Raw genomic sequence first — 21,157 nt, forward strand, 5'->3', positions numbered from 1 at the left:
AACTCAAGAGACCCTGTGCTTCTCCTCCGATGTCACCCAGGGAGGAGTGAGGAGTCATCCTCACCCTCAAGAGCAACTTCTAGAAAAAGGTGTCACCTCCTGCCTCATTACCTCCTCTGCAGGTACCCCGTGCTGGCCCCGCCTCCTCCCACCATCTTCTCCCTGACCTCAAAAGTGTGACCCCCGCTCCATCCTTCCCCCATCTGAGCCTGTCTCTGGAGGCCCCTGGTCCCTCTTCCTCCTCTTCGTCCCCCAGAGTGACAGTGTCCATGTCTCTCTGCCCTGCATCCTCTTCCTCGGGAAATACATTCCCTCCTCCAGCCTCTGTTACAGCTCTTGTTCAACTAAGTTCCAAATCTCTTGTCTCGAACCACTGCCTCTGCCCAAATCAACTCACATTCCAAACAGCCTCCTTTGAAGCCCACATCCAAGCTCAATTCTTAATGTTCCCCCTCCTACCTCTCCCCAAGTTTTCCTATCATAACAATCATAACTCTGTATCTGCAAAGGACACCTTTCAGGCCCCCATAGCCAACACTGAAACCCAAAGATACTCAACTCCCTTACAGAGAATGCTGCAGTTCATGTCATATAAGGCATATCGGGCCCTCCCACCCTCTGTATCCACAGGTGTGGAATCCTTGGATACAGAATCCTTTACAGGACTGACTGTAAAGCATTGTTACTTTAAACTGACCTTCTTAGAATCAACAGTCTGGCAGAAACATGAACTGAACTTCTCAAAACGCAGTGAAGGGACAAAGAGAACAGATTGTGGTTTTAAGAGGAAGGGAAGGATTAGGAGTCTGGGATTAGCAGACCCAGCCTAGCATATATAGGAAGGATAAACACCAAGGTCCTACTATAGAGCACAGGGAATTATATTCAATATCTTGTGATAAAGCATAGAAAAGGACATGCAAAAGAAGTCATTCTGCCATATAGCAGAAATTAACACAATGTTATAAATCAGCTATACTTCGCTCATTTTTTTTAAACAGTGAAGGGAGACAGCAAGATCAGATGAAAAACAAAAACAGAGCAGACAAGTCTCATCACTTGTGTCTTGGCCTGAGAACACTGTCACCTAACTTCCTGAACTTCGGCTTCCTCGGATACAAGAGGGGCATCAGAATACACACTTTCAGAACTTTAAATAAACAGTCTTTGTGAATTTAAGATGATACCTGTTTAAATGGTGGCTCAGGCAGTAAGGAATCTGCCTGTAATGCAGGAGACTGGGTTCGATCCCTGAGTTGGGAAGATCCCTTGGAGAAGGAAATGGCAACCCACTCCAGTATTCTCGCCTAGAGAAGCCCATGAACAGCGGAGCCTGGCAGGCTACAGTCTACGGGGTTGCAAAGAGTCAGACATGACTGAGTGACTAACACTTTCCCTTTCAACATGTTTAAATAAAATATAATAGGAACATAGTTTTACATATTTGTAAAGTAATAAAATAATTAAAATTTCACTTTGACTCAAGAAGGTAAGAGGCCAAAGTCTGCTTCCCAGAAATGTGTGCCTGGACAGTCGAGCTCTCCTGGGCAGGGACCTGAGACACCCTGACTAACGTGGCGACTGTCTCATGCCTTCTTGACACCTTGTCTCCCTTCCCCTTCTGGCCGAGGCTGGCCATTCAAGCCACGGCGAAGTCAACAGGTCTCTTTGAAAACCGGGGGCAAGTAACAGATCCTACCCACAGGAAAATATGCAAGTCCACCTCGTGCAATAAATTCAGCCTATGATTTCAGGCCTCCTCTGATCCAGATTATGAGCCTCTCTTACTCAGCCCTGCCCAGATCTCAGCTGCACCTGCAGCCAGAGGGTGGGGAGGGGGCCGCCTGGCTGCACAGACATCTTCAGGGAGCCGCTCTTCCTTCTGCTGAGGCCCGTTCCATCCCAAGTGCCTCCAAAAGGTTTACACACCATGTGCACGGCTTACTTCCCTTTCTGCTCCCTGGTAGGAAGGAAACCAGACTCTCATTTCTTTTTTTACTTTTGGCAGTTCCACGTGGCATGTTGGATCTTAGTCCCCCAACAGGGATTCAACCTGAGTCTTCCACTGGAAGCGCCAAACCTTAATCACCTGACCACCAGGGAAGTCCCTTCTAGACTTTTGTTTCTAATCAAGGCCATTATGCTGCAAGGCCTGGTAAGTGGTGGCCCAGTGACAAGTGAACTTGACCCCTGGCAAGCAGGCACGTCACAGAGGAGTGATGTGTAAAAATCCTGGCTGGGAAAACGGTTACCTGTAGCCACAAAGAGAATTGCCTCAGGGGTACTTACCGGTATTTGAGTAATTCTGGAGAATATTTTGACTTGGCTTTAAAAATCACCTGAAATGACAAAAAGAAAAAAACAAACGTGGCAAGTTGGGGCCACAATATACTTGTACTGACAAACTAACATCATTGCTTGGAACTTCTCTTTCCCTTCATGCCCAGGTGCCAGGTCACTGTCTCTAAAACGGAAATGTCTATTTTGTAATAAAGTTCATGAAGTTAAACATTTTCTAGGTTGTGCCTAATTTTTTTAAAAAATTGTAATTAATTTATCTTTATTGAAGGATAATTGCTCTACAATACAGAGTTGGTCTCTGCCAAACATCAACATGAATTGCCTGTAGGTGTACTTATGTCCCCCCACTTGCACCTCCCTCCCCCTGCCCTCCCCTTCCCACCCCTCTAGGTTGTTACAGAGCCCAGGATTGAGTTTCCTGAGCCATACAGCATTTTGTCGCTCACACTGTGATGCATTTGGGATCCTAGTTCCCCTACCAGGGGAATCTGTACCCTCTGCAGTGGAAGCATGGAGTCTTAACCACTGAACCACCAGAGAAGTCCTCAGTCAGTCAGTTCAGTTCAGTCCCTCAGTCGTGTCTGACTCTCTGCGACCCCATGGACTGCAGCACACCAGGCTTCCCTGTCCATCACCAACTCCTGGAGCTTGCTCAAACTCAAGTCCATCGAGTTGGTGATGTCACCCAACCATCTCATCCTCTGTCATCCCCTTCTCCTCCTGCCTTCAGTCTTTTCCAGTAACAGGGTCTTTTCCAATGAGTCAGTTCTTCGCATCAGTGGCCCAAGTATTGGAGTTTCAGCTTCAGCATCAGTCCCTCCAATGAACATTCTGGACTGATCTCCTTTAGGACAGACTGGTTTGATCTCCTTGCTGTCCAAGGGACTCTCAAGTGTCTTCTCCAACACCACAGTTCAAAAGCATCAGTTCTTTGGTGCTCAGCTTTCTTTATAGTCCAACTCTCACATCCATACATGACTACTGGAAAAACCACAGCTTTGACTAGACAGACCCTTGTGGGCAAAGTAATGTCTCTACTTTTTAGCATGCCGTTTAGGTTGGTCATAGCTTTTCTTCCAAAGATCAAGCATCTTTTAATTTCATGGCTGCCATCACCATCTACAGTGATTTTGGAGCCCAAGAAAATAAAGTCTGTCACTGTTTCAATTGTTTCCCCATCTATTTGCCATGAAGTGATGGGACTGGATGCCATGATCTTAGTTTTTTTAATCTTGCACTGTTAAGAAAGTTCTAGGACCCACAACAGATTTCCCAACCTGGGGATCTGGCAAAGTGACTAAGATCCCCCAGGGAAGTCCTCAAGCTGTGCCTAAATTTTAATTTAAATTTAATTTAAATTTTAAAAGGAAAAGTATTTAAAAATGGTTAAATGGTTTAAAAAAAAAAAATATTACTGGTCTACCACTGCCTAGTACCATCTCTTGTTTTAAGATTTGCATTTAAGCCCATACTTCCCCCAGAGACAAACAACTCACTCTCACACTTTATTAGGATTTTCACTGGTACCAAAAGAATGTGGTTTGAATGTATGTGTCCATCGACTCAGGCCTTAAAATTGGCAGCCCACTGGACTATAGGTGTGTCAAACTCAATTGTTATCTATGGATGAAACATTGCTTGTGGGAATTTCTCCAGATTTTTCAGAGCCTACACAATTGTTAACGTGCTCCACCCAGGGGGCAGAGGCTGGCCTGGCAGAGCCTGTGGTGGGCGAGAAAGTGAAGGGGAGACAGAATGCAGGTGTCAGCCCAGGCCCCAGCCCCACCAGACACGTGGCTCTTCCCGTGGTGTGCGCGAGGGAGCCTGAGGCGGTCACCGGTCGGAGTCCGGCTGGGGGTGAGGAGGGGCAGTAGGACACTTGCTCATACATTTGCTCTCCTGACCCCTGGTGTTTGGGGGGGGGTGGGGAGCAGGACAAGGAGAAGGAAAGGAAGGGCATGGGAAAGTGAGGGTATTCGTTCAGAGATGCTCGTGCTGTAGACAAAGGGGACCAGATGGCCTGCCTCGACCCTCTGGGAACCCACTGTCCCCAGTCGGGCCCGCCTTCCCGGCCCTGCCCCTCCTCACTAATCTGCTGCCACCACGTGCAGTCCGGATCCTCAGTCCGCAGGGCCCCTGGTACTTCCCTAGAGATCTGCTCAGTGCCTCCACTTCCAAGCACCTGTCTAAGGGGTAGGAATCATACCTGATGGTGAGGAGTGAAGGACAAGAGGAAAACAGGATGGGGAGTTGAGGGCATGGTCCTGGCAACAGGGGAGGAGGGGACAGGCAGCTCTAGGATGCAGTGGGGGGTGGGCAGTGGTCACAGGGGTTTGATATTGTCATCCTTCTGTCTGAGGAGCAAGCAGTGACAATCAGCTTGCTAGAGGGGTATGTGAGCGTAATCTAGGGGAAGACTTCACTGGATCCAAATGCCTGGTGGTGTGTCTGGGGGTGCAGCCAGATGTCACAAGGGGCAGCAAGCCTCCAGGTGACTCTAAGGGCCAATTCCCACAACCCATGTGCAATAGAAGCAGCCAATCCCCTTGGAATCTTTTTAGAGACACTCTTCTGAGGACCGTCAGTAGTAATTCTCCAACTTACATTCATATAGGAACTGCCCAGAAAACTTGCTAAAGATGCACATCCCAGGGCCCCACCTTCAGAGATGCCAAGCCAGTGGGCCTGTACTGAGGCCCAGGAATCTGCATTTTAATACAGTGCCCACCTCGAGTAATTCAGATTTGCCTAGCCCAAGGACTGCGTGTGTGCGTTCATTCGCTCAGTCGTGTCCTACTCTTTGCGACCCCGTGGACTATAGCCTACCAGAGTCCTCTGACCATGGAATTTTCCAGGTAAGAATACTGGAGTTGCCATTTCCTTCTCCAGGGGATCTTCCCAACCCAGGGATGGAAACTGAGTCTCTTGCCTGCATTGGCAGGTAGATTCTTTACCACAGTGCCACCTGGAAAGCCCAACCCAAGGACTACCTTTTAGGAAATATTAAAGAGATTAAATTGCCTGACCTAATATCCTTTTCTTACTTTTAAAGATAGCCAAATATCAAATAGGGTTTTTTTTGTGTTTTTTGAACCACCTATGGTTTATTGCTTAGAATGCCCTCTCCCCATCGGGCCAGCAGAAATCCTATGCATCTTTATTTTTTTTTGCTGCACTACATGTGGGATCTTAGTTTCCTGACCAGAGATCGAACCTGAGCCCCCTGCAGTGGAAGCACAGAGTCTTAACCACTGGCCCACCAGGGAAATCCTTGACCCAATACTCTTAAACAGCTTTGTGATCATTCATTTCAAACACACTGAAATAGGTGATCACAGTAATTAGGTGACAGCAAGAGTCCAGGTAGGAATGCCAAGCACGGAGATCAGGAGACGCTCCGAGTCCATGGGCAGGACCCCCTCCCCAAGCCCCAAACTTACCCTAACGTGCCACCAACCAAGGGTGGGACCCCCTCCCCAAGCCTCAAACTTACCCTGAAGTGCCACCAATCAAGAACTCTAATCTGCAGAATCCACATCTGGGGGAGAAGGGACTGCAAATATTCATATAGACTCTCCAATAAGCAAACCTACACCTCACTTTTTAAAACACATTTCAGATTGTCACAGGGGAGCATTCCAGACTTACAGAAGAATCATTTTGTTTCTGACATGAGTTTTATCAATGTCCTAAATCCTTTTTGGAAGGAGGTAGGAAATAGCAGTTCACATCGTAAATAAAGTGCCCAGTGATAACACAAAGAGATGACGTGAGTACATCGCCCTTAAGTCAAACAGACCCCTAGCTCAGCTTTCTCTGACAAGCTCCCATGGGATTTTAGGCACGTCACATCACCTCTGGTATTTCTCTTCAGTCCATAAAGAGAAATGTTATAAAAACAACCTCTCTTAGGAATAAGGCATAGATTAGTAAGTGACTCCCAAGTTCTGTTACAAAATAAAATCCTGACCCATGCAACATATAACAATGTTCTCAGAAAAACGCTATTAGTACTTTTACATAGTACATAGTACTTGAGGACCTTGCTTTTAAATAATCAAGAGAATTCTTCACAGATATCAGGGTGAGGAGATGAAACTACAACATTTTTAAACCACTTTTAAAAATTGAAGTATATCTAATTTACAAATTTCCTGTTAGTTTCAGGTGTACAACAGTGATTCAGTTATTCACACACATGTGTCACTGTCTAGGTTTGTCATAGCTTTTCTTCCAAGGAGCAGGCATGTTTTAATTTCATGGCTGCAGTCACCATCCACACACAAACACACACACATATATATATATTCTTTTTCAGATTCTTTTACATTACAGGTATCACAAGATTGTGAACACAGTTCCCTGTGCTATACAGTAGGTCCTTATTGTTTACCTATTTTATACATAGTACTTGTATCTGTTAATCCCTGCTAATGCCTAATTTATCCCCATGTCTTCAGTAACCATAGCTTTCTATGCCTGTGAGTCTATTCTGTTTTGAAAATAAGTGAAATTGTGTCTTTTTTTTTTTAGACTACATATAAGTGATGTCATATGATATTGAAACTACAGTATCTTTTTAAAGTGTCTGAACTTACCAAGGGAATACACAAATAATGTTTTAATACACTTTGGGGGTGCTTACTCAGTGGCAGGTAACTCAGCTGACTCATACCAGGGCCACTGCCAGGCTCCTGAGAACCACCCACCTGTGGGTTCTATGCTATGGACTCAGCTCTGTGCAAAGTGCTGTCGGGGATGAAAGAAAAATTTGACCCATTCTGCCTTCAACAGGCTTATGGTCCTCCTGGCAAGGCAAGACCTGGACAGGGCAAAGGACAAGAGGAGATGTAACCCATAAAGGCTGTGGACTCAGGTGGTCGGCGCACAGGAGGCTGATCTGCAGGTCAGAGGCTCAGTCTTGTGGTGGGCACAGCGGCTCATCCTGCTCATCTCACAGAGACGGCTCCTGGTCCCACCAGGATGGCACAAGGGCACACGTGTGGATCGGAGTCAACTCACGGCCCAGCGGGTGCCCAGCTCCCTGCCACCACTTGGCCAGTACTGGGTCTTGGGGGCAGAACCAGCTGAGTCCTCCCAACCAAAAGCACAGCCCACCTGCACATCATCCTCCTCTATAAACAGAACAAAAGTCATTTGTTTACTTCCCACAGCTGGATGGGGCATGAACTGGAAGACAGTCAGGCATGGGAGGACAGCCTGGACCCCAGAGGCTCCTTCCTGGAACACGGCAAAGGGTTCCCAGCCATGACCATCAGATATCTGGGCCGGGGCTCGGACTTTATAAACCATCACATGCTTTGCCCCCACAATTCTCCTTTTAAGAAATGACTCTGAGGTTGGGCTTCTCAAGGTGCACCTACGTAACTGGGAAATCACAAGGGTGACTAGAAAAACAGGTCATATTAGGAAACAAATTTAGACCCTGCTAGGCTACCCAGCTTTTCCCTGCAGGAATTCCCAGAGCCTTTAAAAGGCTTGGCTCTACATTGTAAATCTTCAAGGGAAATGCACAGTATGCAGCAGTTTTCCAAAGATATCTGGCCACTGAAGATGTGCCTAAAGAGTGTTACAGGAAAGAGAGTTTGGGAAACACTGCCTTTAAGGCACTAAACCTGGGTAGAACGTTCACTGCAGCCTTAATAATTGCAATCATCATCATCACTATCGCCACAACAGACAGGAAACAATGATAACTTTAAACCACACTCAGCCTTCAACCCCATGAACACAGACACCAACCAACCAAGGCAGTGGGAACAAGGGGCCCCCAGGACAAGCGTTCTTCCGCAAAAGGGACCCAGCGCCCCACCTTGTAAAAAGATGGGGGAACCCCACAGCTCATACCCTCTTAAAATCCACATCCCTGCCTGAAGGAGAAACGTCATTACTAAGGGCACCATCTGATACACAGTATTAATAAACTGTTGGACCCTCTTGAAGCTAAAAGCAAAGGCGACAGATAATGACCTCAAAATAAAAGCCTCTACCATGATTTGCAAAAGCTCTGTCCACTCTTTGTAGTTTGTGACAATTACTGTTGACCCCTGAACAACAAAGGAATTAGGAGCACCCACCGTCTACCCAGGTGAAAAATCTGAGTAGAATTCATCATGGGCCCTCAGTGTAAAGACAGCTTCTATGTATCTATGGATTCAATCAACAGGAGATGGTGTAGTTCTGTAGTATCTACTGCAGAAAAAAATCCACATCAAAGCGGACCCATGCTGTTCAAGAAGCAAATGTTTATGTCTTGGGACTTGCCTGGTAGCCCTGTGATTAAAACCGTGCACTTCCATTGCAGGGGGCACGGGTTTGATCCCTGCTCAGGGAACTAAGCTCTCACATGCTGTGCAGCACAGCTAAAAAATTAATTATTAAAAACTTAAAAAAAAAAACTTTAATTAAAAAATGTTTATGCCTCGAATTCAACTGGGCCTTTTCAAGCTGTACTTAAAAAATTAAAAACTCTGCCCTGTCCTTCAAGTTAACCCTTAAACCTAAGTTCCTTAAAGCTGTATTTAAATTCCTGGCATTTGAAACTCACATAGTATATATTTAACTTTTGCCCTCATTAAATGAAGTACATAAATGTCTGGACAAAGTTTTTAAAAAAGAAAATCCAAACTCTCCTACTCATCCCTCCCCTCTTCCTGTCTATGCTCCAGGGAATTTCATTAAAGATTGATTAGTGCTCAGAAGCAGAGCTAACCCTCCTGGGCTGACTCCAGCTCTCTTATGGGGCTGCCCATCTCCTAGAGTCTGCGCTGGCTCCTGCTGACCTCCGCAGGAACTGGCGAGGAAGGGGACAGGGTTCCTGAGGGAGGGGGCAGATAAGGATGAACTATTCCTCCATACTTTACAGCTACTGCTACCGACAATGTGAGCTCAGGCTGCTCCCTGTAAAACCAGACCCACATAATGGGAGGGTAGGATGACAGGGACCATCAGAAGGGCTGGGGAACAAGTGAGACCAGATAAAAACTCCAATTCTCCCCACACTCAGACTGGTGGTATTTGTGGTAGATCAACTGACACTGAGCACCAAATCTGAGATTAACAATTAAGAAAAGACAGAAAGGCTGGTTCCTGACCTCGACAAACTCACAACCAGAGACAGACATGGTGTGAGGAGGTATAAGGAGACGTAAGAAGATGTGAGGAAGTGTGAGGTGATGTGAGGAAACCTGAGGAAATGTGAGGAGGTGAGAGGAGACATGAGAAGTTGTAAGGAGATTTGAGGAGGTGAGAGGAGACGTGAAGAGGTGTAAGGAGACCTGAAGAGGTATAAGGAGGTGTGAAGACTTGGGAAGAGGTAGGAGATGTGTGGAGGTGAAAGGTGTGAGGCGATTCGAGGTGGTATGAGGAGACATGAGGAGGTGTGAGGAGGCATGAAGAGATGTGTGGAGGTGTGGGGAGTGAGATGATGTGAGGTGGTGTGAGGAAACCTGAGGAAATGTGAGGAGGTGAGAGGAGACATGAAGAGGTGTGAGGAGATGTGTGGAGGTGTGGGGTGTGAGGTGGTGTGAGGAGACATGAGGAGGTGTGAGGAGACATGAGGAGGTGTGAGGAGATGTGTGGAAGTGTGGGGTGTGAGATGATGTGAGGAGGTGTGAGGAGACATGAGGAGGTGTGAGGAGACGTGAGAAAGTATGAGGAGATGTGTGGAGGTGTGAGGTGATGTGACGAGGTGTGAAGAGACATGACGAGATACGAGGTGATGTGAGGAGCTGTGAAGTGTAAGAAAGTGAGATTATGGGGAGATGAGGCTGTCTGAGGGGAACCTGGACTCCCTGGGATGGGTCAGGGGGACAGCAGGCAAGGCTGGGATGCGAGTCCAGGTGAGGAAGGAGGCAGCAGCCTGAAGTCAGTTAAGGCAGGTGCATGCCCCTGGTAAGAGATCACAGAAGGTCTTCAGTAGAATCGACATGATCACAAATCAGAGCTGTGCTTCAAGGTCGGGGGTGGGGGTGGAAGGGGACCAGAGTCAAAGGACCAGACTAGCGGTTCAGAGAGAAGTTTGTGAAAACAGAGGTGGGTGTTTATATGGAAATCGAAGACGGAATGTAGTCGAGGGGATGCCTGGGTCTGGGGGCTTGGGGAGAAATGGGGTGACTGCCAAGGGTTCCAGGGTTTCTTCTGAGGGTGACAAAAAGTGTTATGAACTTTTATGAAACAAAACAGACTCAAAGACATAGAGAACAGACTTTGGGTTGCCAAGGGGGAAGGGGTGGAAGGGATGGACTGGGAGTTTGAGGTTAGCAGGTACAAACTATTACATTTAGAATGGATAAACAAGATTCTGCTGTATAGACAGGGAACTACATTCAACATCCTGGAATAAACCATGATGGAAATGAATACAAAAGAGTGTATGTATGTGTGTGTGTGTATATGTATGTATATGAGTGTGTGTGTGTGTGCATAACTGAGCCACTTTGCTGTACAGCAGAAATCAACACAACTTTGTAAATCAACAATACTTCAACTTTTTTTTTAAATGTTCTGAAACCGATGGTGGTGATGGCCGTACAAGTCTGTGAACATTCAACTTTAAATGGGGAACTGTATAGAGTGTGAATTTGTCTCAATCAACATAAAGCAGCAGAAAGGCAGGAAAGAGGCAGGCAGCAGAGGGGCGGGGGAGCAGCACATGGGTGGGCAAATGGGGAGAAGGAAACCCAGGTGCAGGACCATCAGGGTGCTGGATGCAGCCCAGAAAAGGGACAGGATAACTGCAGAGAGCTGGGCCTGGCTCTGGCAGATGGGAACACGCCTGCAGGAGGAAGTGGGGAATGCTGGACGGAAGGAGGAAGGAGGAAGTGGGAGTGGGGAGTCTATTCTAGAGCGTCAGCTACTCTTTAAAGATGTCTTTGTGAAATGAAAGAGAGATTATTCAAGGGCACTAGGACCAGGTTTAAGATCAGCAGTACAGCCCCGGGATTACAGAGCAGAGGGAGGGAGAGGCGGGAGGCTGGGATGCAGAGGACAGAGAGGAGCTGAGGAGCAGTTTCCATGGAAACTCCCATCCTGTGGTGGGAATAATGCATCTTCCTCTCACAGATGCCTGTTGGTCTCAGCATCATTTCCATGGCCTTTAAAAGTCCTACCTATAACAGATGCCCATGACAGGAAAGTCAAGTGACATTCTGAAGATTTAATTCAGGTTTGGGGAAGCAGAAAGATCACCCCCAAGTTGGCCTGAAGGAGGCTGGGGTGGGTGGGGGACAGCACACCTCTGTTCCCAGCCACCCCCCACTCTCCTTTCTCCCCCACCAGCCCTTCAACCAGATGCAGGCTCTGTGCCCTCTTGGCAACCTCAGGCCCTTCCCATCACCTCTCAGATGACGCAGGAGGGCCCAGAGAGCCACAGCCTATGACGTACTCTCTTGACAGAAGCACAAAGATTCCAGAAGCAGCCGCAGCCCTGGGCCTCCCTCCCCTCATAAATCACAGCCCCTGTCCGCCTCACTGATTCTATTCCCATCCTTTGAAGTTCTGCCTGCCTGCCTTTTCCTCCTACCAACCCCAGCTGGCCTTTGCTGCTTCACAGTAATTTCTTCTCAGGTCATACTGGCTGTTTTCTGGCAGGAAGGTCTGAGGCTCTTTCCTGTGCGGATGACAGCGTCCCTTGTGCATTAAGCGAAACTAAACAAAAGTAACCTCTTCTGTCCCCAGAGGCAGCGGCTGTGATGGCTCAATGAAGCACTATGCCTCCAGACCTGTGCGTGATTCACAATTTCTCTAGGTAGCCACTTTGCATTACAAAGTTCAGCCCCCGCCCCCCTCCCCAAGGCACAACCCATGTCAAGAGAGTTTCCATTTCGGTGCCACCACCTCCTGAAGGGCTCTCCCCTTAGAAGCAAACAGGTAGGTGGACACTTTGCAATCTTCCCACCCTGAACAGGCTTCAGACCCCAGGCTCAGGCTGGACTCTTGGTCCTACATCTGTGATCCTACCAGGGGGCTAAGGCCCCTGGAGAGTCTCAGAGCAACTGAGAGGGTCTGCAATCCTATGTGCACCAAACACAGACCCATGTCTAAACCAATCTCTGCCACCCCCATACTATTGTTAAGTGTATGTATGCAAATTCGTTTGAAAATGTTACACATTTATGGTAGGTTTAAACTTTACTATAAACCATGTCACCTACACAAAGAAATAACCTAACCCAAACTCTTGAACCTACCATGAAGTTCAGTTCCTTTGACACTGTTCTGTTTGCTCCAGGGCATTTATTTTTTTAAAGATTTTATTTTGATGTAGACCATTTTTTAAATCTTTATTGAATTTGTTACAATACTGTGTCTGTTTTATGTTTTTGGTGTTTTTTGGCCATGAGGCATGTGGGATCTTGGCTCCCCAACCAGGGATTGAACCCACACTCCCTACATTGGAAGGTGAAGTCTTAACCACTGGGTTTCCAGAGAAGTCCTGAATTTTATTTCTAATTAAAAAAGAAAACACACCGTTGAAGCCCCCAGCATCTCTCTCCTTGGCTCTGATCCCACAGAACAGAGAGAATGTCCACCTGACTCGGGTGTTCTGAGAGCCAGCAGGCTCCCACTTTTAAGAGGATAAATAATACACATCCGGTCTTGCATGGTGTCTCACTTAGAATCAATGCTTTCTATCCCCTTCTGCAACTTGTCTGTTCACCTGTCATGAGGAGTTTGCAATGTATCGATGCCGAAACACGTGGCTCTCCTTCACGTGTTCTCACTACGAGCGGTATCCCACTGTCTGTAGGTCACAGATGTGTGTCCATTTCAGCAGAGAGACATCTAAGGACTGTTAAGACTGTGGGAATTCCCTCGTAACTCCAGCGGTTAGGACTCAGCTCACAGACAGGGCCCAGGATTGATCCCTGGTCAGGGAACTAAGATCCTGCAATCCATGCAGGATATATTTAGATATACATAAAACTTAAAAGGGGCTTCCCTGGTGACTCAGATGGTGAAGAATCCACCTTCGACGTGGGAGACCCAGGTTCGACCCGGGGGTCAGGTAGCTACCCTGGAGAAGGAAATGGCGGCACACTCTAGTATCCTTGCCCGGAAAATTCCATGGACAGAGGAGTCTGACAGACTATAGTCGACGGGGTCGCCATGGCAAAGAGTCAGATATGACTGAGTGACTAAGCAAACACACACACCAAAGAAAAAAAAAATGTTAAAAAAGTGTGGACTCTGGAGCTGGTTTTCCTGGGCTTGAATCCTGGCTCTACCAGGGATCAACTGTGTGACTTTAGAAAAGTTACCTAACCTCTCTGTGCTTCAAGAGCCTCACCTGTAAAATGAAACTAATAACAGTGCCCATCTCATAGGTGTCTCTGAGGATGAGGAGAACTCACACAGTGCACTCACCTATCAGACACCCTCTCAGTGTTTACGTGCGTGGCCTCTGCTGATCTGATTATTATTGGTTCCGGCTCTTGCTCTCAAACCACGAGTCTAAGCGCACAACTACCAAACTGTGATCATAAACGCTCTCTTGACCATAAAAGGCATTTTCACACTGAAGGAGGCTGGGAGCCACTGACACATTCACCATGTGTGCGCGTGATTCCTCTGCGCTGCCCACTTCCTGATATATTGGGGAAATTATGCAAAGCCTGAGGCCCCGGGCTCCCTGGCTGACAGTCATTAGTCTGTGTTTCCACATGCTGAGCATCCTCCTTCACCAGAGCAGGGTGGATCAACCTGCATTTTGTTCATTTCTGGAACCTGCTGAATCCAAATGTAGTTATCTCCCTTTCTGTAGCAATCCCTGAAGAGCAAGATGGGTCCAGCATTTCAGGTCTCCTCTCTGAGACCACAATGGCAGGGGTGACATCTCTAAGTCTGCAGACACTGGCCATGTGTTTAAAGCCATGAGACATATGAAACAGACAACCACCAGAGACCTATGACATAGCAGAGGGAACTCTACTCAGTATTCTGTGATAACCTAAATGGGAAAAGAATTTGAAAAAGAATAGATATATGTAAAATGCAATCAGTTTGCTGTAAACCCGAAACACATTTTTTTTAATTAATTCATTTTAATTGGAGAATAATTACTTTATAATATTGTGATGGCTTTTGCCATACATCAACATGAACCAGCCACAGCTATACATACGTCCTCCGCCCATTTCTGAACCCCACTCCCATCTCCCTCCCCACCCTATCCCTCTGGGTTTTTCCAGAGCACCGGTTTTGAGTGCTTCATGCATCGAACTTGCACTGGTCATCTATTTTACATATATTAATGAACACGTTTCAATGCTATTCTCTCAAATCATCCCACCCGTGCCTTCTCCCACTGAGTCCAAAAGTCTGCTCTTTACGTCTGTGTCTCCTTTGCTGCCCTTCATGTAGGATCGTTGGTACTGTCTTTCTAAATTCTATATATATGTGTTAATATACAGTATTTGTCTTTCTCTTTCTGACTTACTTCACTCCGTATAATGGCATCAGGTTCATCCACCTCATTAGAAATGACTCAAATGCATTCCTTTTTATAGCTAAGTAATATTCCATTGTATATATGTACCACAACTTCCTTATCCATTCATCTGCCAATGGACATCTAGGTTGTTTCCATGTCTTAGCTATTGTAAATAGTGTTACAATGAACACTGGGGTACATGTGTCTCTTTCAATTCTAACTTTCTTGGGGTGTATGCCCAGCGTTGGGATTGCTGGGTCACATGGCAGTTCTAGTCCCAGCTTTTTACGGAATCTCCACACTGTTCTTCATAGTGGCTGTACCAGTTTGCATTCCTACCAACAACTAAAACAAAATTGTAAATCAATAAAATTAAAAAAAAATTTTTTAAAGCCATGGAATCCCATGATAGAAAAAGGTGTATGCTGTCCACGTCATGACATTCTGGGTGCAGCAGCCAGGAGCCAAGGCATGGTCTGTGTCCCCACCTGGCTGGGTGTGACAGCCCCCAGGGAGCTGACTAGCTCCCAAGGTCAGGTCTTCACCCTGTCACCTCCTGCCTTTGAACTTGGCAAGTGCAGGGCTCAAGGAGCGAGTCCTGCTCACTGCCCAGTCTCACACTGACCGCTGGGACACAGAGGCCCCTTAGGCAAGCTGCTTTCACATGTGAGGGGCTTCTCAGGTGGCTCAGTGGTGAAGAACTCACATGCCAATGCAGGAGACAGGGGTTTGATCTCTGGGTCGGGAAGATGCCCTGGAGGAGGAAATGGCAACCCACTCCAGTATTCTTCCTGAAGAATCCTGTGGACAGAGGAGCCTGGAGGGCTACAGTCCATGGGGTCACAGATAGTCGGCCACGACTGAGAATGCAGGTTTCACATGTGACCTTGGGATCAACAACGACGCTGCCTCTTCTCTGAACCTCAGTAAAGCCCAGAACTCCCTGGGAGCATCCTCAGCCTTCATCCGCCCTCCTGAGAGCTTCCCTGCCCAGTCCTGTCCTGTCCAGCTGAGCCAGTCCCCGACAGCCCTCCTTAGGCTCATGCACCTCTGCACCCTACCCCCCCAGTCAGCCTGGGAGCCCCAAGCAGGCAGGAGCTCAGCCTCATACCTACCCCCAACTCCTCTCAGGGCCCTCCCATAAATGATGAAGGGACGAGGTCTCAGTGGAGAAGGCATCTCCACCTGCCCCCTCCCTTCCTGAAAGCGTCTCTCCTCTAGTTCCCAGTGGTTCAGCCAAGCTCCCCTCTCCTCCAGCCCTGCCCCAGCGGCGCACCAGAGCCTCCCTGTCCCCATCAACTGAACCGCGGCTCCGTCTACCCGCGCAACACCCTCCAGGCAGCCCTGCAAGCTCATGGCTCCACAGTGGCCAAGTCAGGCCCGCAGGCACCACCCATGAGGGCTGGTGACCATCTCAAGGCCTTGAAGGGTACGCTCGTCCAAACAGCCTCAAAGTCCCCTAACACAGCACCAAGCCTGGCCTTCAGTTGCCCTGCTTTTCCCAGTGGCCTCTCTTGCCGCCCGAACATCTGTGTCCAGGTGTGGGGCTGGCCAGACTGCCCTGAACTTGCCATCTTTGTTGCTGGCTGCACTTGGCTTACTGCATCTGAGTTCCCCAACCGGGGACTGAACCGGGGCTCTCAGCAGTCAAAGCCCTGAGTCCTAACCACTGGACTTCCAGGAATTCCCTGAGACTGCTTTTCTTCTCGGCCCTGAGAAACTCTCTCTACCTTCCCGGGCCTCAGTGCTTCCCGTAAGATAAGGGGGTCAGAACCAGAGTTCATCCCGGGGACTTCTGCTTTTCAAACTGTGACGCAAGCTTCTCAAGAGGGCAGCCCCACAGGGACTGGCAGTCTTGCTTCAGCTGGGGATGGGCCCAAACTGCTGCGGAGGAGGGAAGGGATGTGGGGCCAGCCACCCCTAGGGCTTCCCCGGGTCCCCTCACTGGTGCGGGTGGAGACGGAACAAGACCCACGAGCCTTCCTGGCACACATCTCCCTCCCTGGACTCATAAATGGGAAGGGCTGTGGCCACGCGAGGTACCATCATGGTTATATGTTTCTGAATTGCTCCTGCCACCATCCCAGCTCAGTTTACCAGCCAGGGCCCTGCCCATAATTGTTCTAAATGTGCTTAAATAAGGTGACACATCATTGCAGAGTGGGATACATTTCTCCACCCGGAAGCCTAAATGGGTTACCAGCCAGCCAGACCCCCCGGCTCTAGGAAGAAGGTTCTGGTGTGGCTACAGCAGCATCGTGCTGTCTCACCACTGGACCCCGATCCTCGAAGCAAATGATGTATAACTACAAAACAGGTTAACAGTGAAGAAGCCTCAAGTTTATTTTTTTTCCTGCAGAAAATAACTTTCTGCCTCAGAAGGCAGGAGAATTCTGAGAATTCTCTTGTCCTTCCTGGGAGCAGGGTGGTATTTATTTTGAACTTTGCATCCCCCATTAATTCACAAGTTGAAATCCTAACCCCCAGGGTGATGGTGTTAGGAGGTGAGGGCTCTGAGCACTGAGGTCACGCGAGCGGAGCCTTCACAGGTGGGATTTGTGCTCTTATCAAAAGGAACTCAAGGAGCCCCCTCTCTGCTCTCCACCATGTGAGGACATGATGAGAGGTCAGCTGTTCACAGGCAGGAAGAGGCCGTTGCTAGAACCTGACCCTGCTGACACCCCGTCCTTGGACGACTATCAAAAAGTCTACGAACAATAAATGCTGAGAGAGGGTGGAGAAAAGGGAATGCCCCTACACTGCTGCTGGGAATGTAAGTCGGTGCATATGGAGTATGTTTACCATACTCCATATGGTAAACAGTATGGAGGTTCCGTAAAAACTAAAAACAGAGCTATCATATGACCCAGCAATCCCATTCCTGGGCATATGTCTGGAAAAAAAAAAAAAAACAATTAAAAAAGATACACATACCCCATTGCTAAGACATGGAAGTAACCTAAACGTCCATCGACAAATGAATGGATAAAGAAGATGTGATATATATATACAACGGAGTACTCCTCAATCATAAAAAAGAATGAAATAATGCCATTTGCAGCAACATGGATGGGCCTAGAGATGATCACACTGAGTCAGACAGATAAAGACAAATATATGACCTCACTTATATGTGGAATTTAAATTAAAAAGAGATAGAAAAGAACTTATTTACAAAATGGAAACAGACTAACTGATTTAGAAAACAAACCTATGGTTACCCAAGGGGAAAGGTTGGGAGGAGAGAGAGAAATTAGAGGAGTTTGGGATTAACATATACATACCACTATAAATAAAACAGGAAACTAACAAGGACCTACTGCATAGCACAGAGAACTCTATTCAACATTCTGTAATAACTTAAATGGGAAAAGAACGTGAAGAAGAATAGATACATGTATATGTGTAACTGAAACACTGTGCTGTAGACCTGAAACTGACATGACATTGTAAATCAGCTGTACTCCGATATAAAATGAAAATTAAAAAAGAAAGCAATGGATTGATGATTAAAAAAAAAAAAAGAAGAAGAAAAAGAAAAGAAACATCTGGTGTTGAAGCTGTCCCAGTCTGCAGTGTTCTGTTGTAAGAGCCAAGCAGACTTAGGGTCAGAGGATGCTCCAGTATCCTGCCCAGAGAACTGCCAGTGGGACCCCCTCCAAGAGAAGGAATGTGGTGACAGAAATTGCTCATGTGAGCGAGACACAGGTCTGCAGCTAGGCTGCCCTCAACTCACTGCGGGACACCAGGCAGGGACACACACGACAGCGACCACGGCGGAGGGGGACAAACTCACATCCCATCAGAAGCAATAAAGGGGAACTTCTCTGGTGGCCCAGTGGTTAAGACTCTGTGCTTCCAATGCAGGGGCGTGTGGGTTCAAACCCTGGTTGGGGAACCAAGATCCCACATGCCATGTGGCATGGCCAAAAAAATTTGAAAATAAAAATTAAAAAAAGAAGCAAGGAAGGGAACTGAGAACATCCCAACCCAAGTAGGGACGATTCAAGAGGAAGCAACGAGTGCCACCAACCCTGCGAAGAGCAGTGTGTTATGGGAGGGTTGACACCATTCACAGGGGCCCCGAGAGTCAGGGCCAGCCCTCCCACCTTTGCACCCCTGGCGGTGGCCTGGATCCCAGGAAGCTGCCATGAACAAAGGAGGGTAAAAGGATTTGACTTACACTAATAGTAGCAAGGGGCTTCCCCAGCGCCAGTGCACATGCTGGTTTGGTCCCCAGGTTGGGAAGATCCCCTGGAGAAGAATATGGCAACCCACTCCAGGATTCCTGTCTGGGAAACCCCATGGAGAGAGGAGCCTGGCGGGCCACAGTCCACGGGGCTGCAGAAGAGTCAGACATGACTTAGCGACTAAACATGACAACAAGTAGCAAAGCCACCTGTTCTTTGTCAAGCCTGTGTCCTGCAGGCAGAATTACAGAGATGACGGAGTGAATCAAGGCCCCAACCCTCCCTGGGAAACATCTCACTCACGGTGTCACCGCCGTGAGGACTGTCACTGAGTCACGGGGGCCGCTGGCACCAGAGAGACAGAGCTTACGTGGCCTGTACTCCCCACTCAACGCCAAGTCCCTGAAGGTGGGAACCACATGTGACCATCACCCGGTCTGCCTAGCCTGCAGGGAATAACAGGCCTCAGAAGAATGTGGTAAGCGTCCCTCCAAGGATCAGCACATAAGCCAACTGTGGAAGATGCTTACGGCGGCATACCATCCAGCCCTAAAAAGGAAGGAGCCAGTGACCCACACTATGACGCGGACGAACCCTGAAAACATCGTGCTAAGTGAGAGAAGCCAGACACAAAAGGCCACTTGGTGTATGTTCTGGATATGAAGTATCCAGAACAGGGGGCCTCCCAGGTGGCGCTAGTGGCAAAGATCCTGCCTGCCAATGCGGGAGACATAAGAGACCCAGGTTTGAACCCCGATTCAGGAAGATCCCCTGGAGGAGGGCATGGCAACCCGCCCCAGGATTCTTGCCTGGAGAATCCCGTGGACAGAGAAGCCTGGCAGACTACAGTCCACAGGGTCGCAGAGTCGAACACAACTGAAGCGACTTAGCATGCACGCACGCATGCACATCCAGGGCAGACAGAGGGGGCTGGGGTGAGTGGGAAAAGTGGACTGACTGCTGAATGAGCACAGAGGCTGTTTCTGGAGTGACAAAAACGTTCTGGAACTGGACAGCAGTGACCATTGCATAAAAATGGGCCACGCTGAGTCGTACATATTAGAAGGGTTAATTTTACGGCACAGGAATGCCACCCCAATCACTTGTCGAGTGAATGAAATGATCTACAAATTCATGTCCGCAGACTGCACGACTCAGGATGGGGGTTCAGGGGCTAGCCAGGCTCCCATTCAGCCCACGTGCCTCACTGTCCGCTCGTGGTCCCACACCACCACGGACCGTCACATCACCTGATGGGCAGCGCGACCTCTGGCATCTCTTAGGTCTGGGAAGCCGGGGGAGGGCATATGAGGCAGGGAGTAGGCCAGGGAGCTGATTTCAGCCCAGTAGACATTTACCCTGTGTTTAACACACTATGTAGCTTGATTGGTGGGTCTGTCAATAGAAGGTGGGGAGCGGAGGACATCATAAGACGTCCAGCCCAAGGCCCCTCACCTGTGTCTCCCCCCGCTCCGCAGGTGGGGAGAGGACCCTCTCTGGGTGCCGTGGGTGGCATGCGGCTCTGTTTGTGTCTGTCTTCCCCTACAGTCTGCGGCCCCTCAGGGCACAAATCCAGCTGTCTCTGATCCCAGACACCTGCAGACAGGTGACTGATGTGTTCGCTGAGGAAATGACACTCTGTAACCAGGAGACGAGAAGCCATAGCCTGTTACAGCTTGTTTCCAAAGTGCCCGAAGGACCTGCCCCCAAAACAGCGAGGTGATACACGTTCGACTTGTCCGAAGTTTGTTCCAAGGACTGAGTTCAGCCTGCAATCTGTTATCCTAGGGCCTATGAGCCTAAAACAGCATTTTTTTTTCAATCTTTTTAAAGAGATGTCTTAAAAAAAAAATTACACAACAGAGACCATGTGTACCTATAAGGCCTAAAATATTGATGTGGACACCATCACAACTTCCTTTCCTGTGCTTTCCACACCCAAGTTTAAGGAAACGAGCCACTAAGAGTAAAACCACGGGGTCATCTGTCCTCAGAGATTAACAGACTCTAAACTTCAGCCATGGGAGAAATCAAAAGTGAAATATTTACAAGCCTCTGTAGACCTCCGGGGGCGCATACATGCCAGGGATGGTCAGCACTGTGTGCGAAGCCCATCCGTCCGGAGAAAATCGACCCGTCAGACCCACAACCGAGAGGCTTCTCTCCTCTCCCTGGAGCTGCAAGACAATCAGAAATTGGGGGATGACAGCGG

At 48.2% G+C, this 21,157-nt stretch overlaps 1 protein-coding gene across 1 annotated transcript in view; it reads right to left on the reverse strand.

Moving 5' to 3' along the window:
- GPR137B (G protein-coupled receptor 137B) overlaps positions 1 to 21,157 on the reverse strand; it is a 59,737-nt gene that overhangs the window by 32,477 nt on the left and 6,103 nt on the right. The window contains exon 2 of the mRNA XM_065922255.1: positions 2,290 to 2,339. Coding sequence (XP_065778327.1) covers positions 2,290 to 2,339 — 50 coding nt within the window. The remainder of the gene's footprint in view (positions 1 to 2,289; positions 2,340 to 21,157) is intronic.

The sequence above is a fragment of the Muntiacus reevesi genome, chromosome 2 (assembly GCF_963930625.1).
Source record: "Muntiacus reevesi chromosome 2, mMunRee1.1, whole genome shotgun sequence".
Lineage (NCBI taxonomy): Eukaryota > Metazoa > Chordata > Mammalia > Artiodactyla > Cervidae > Muntiacus > Muntiacus reevesi.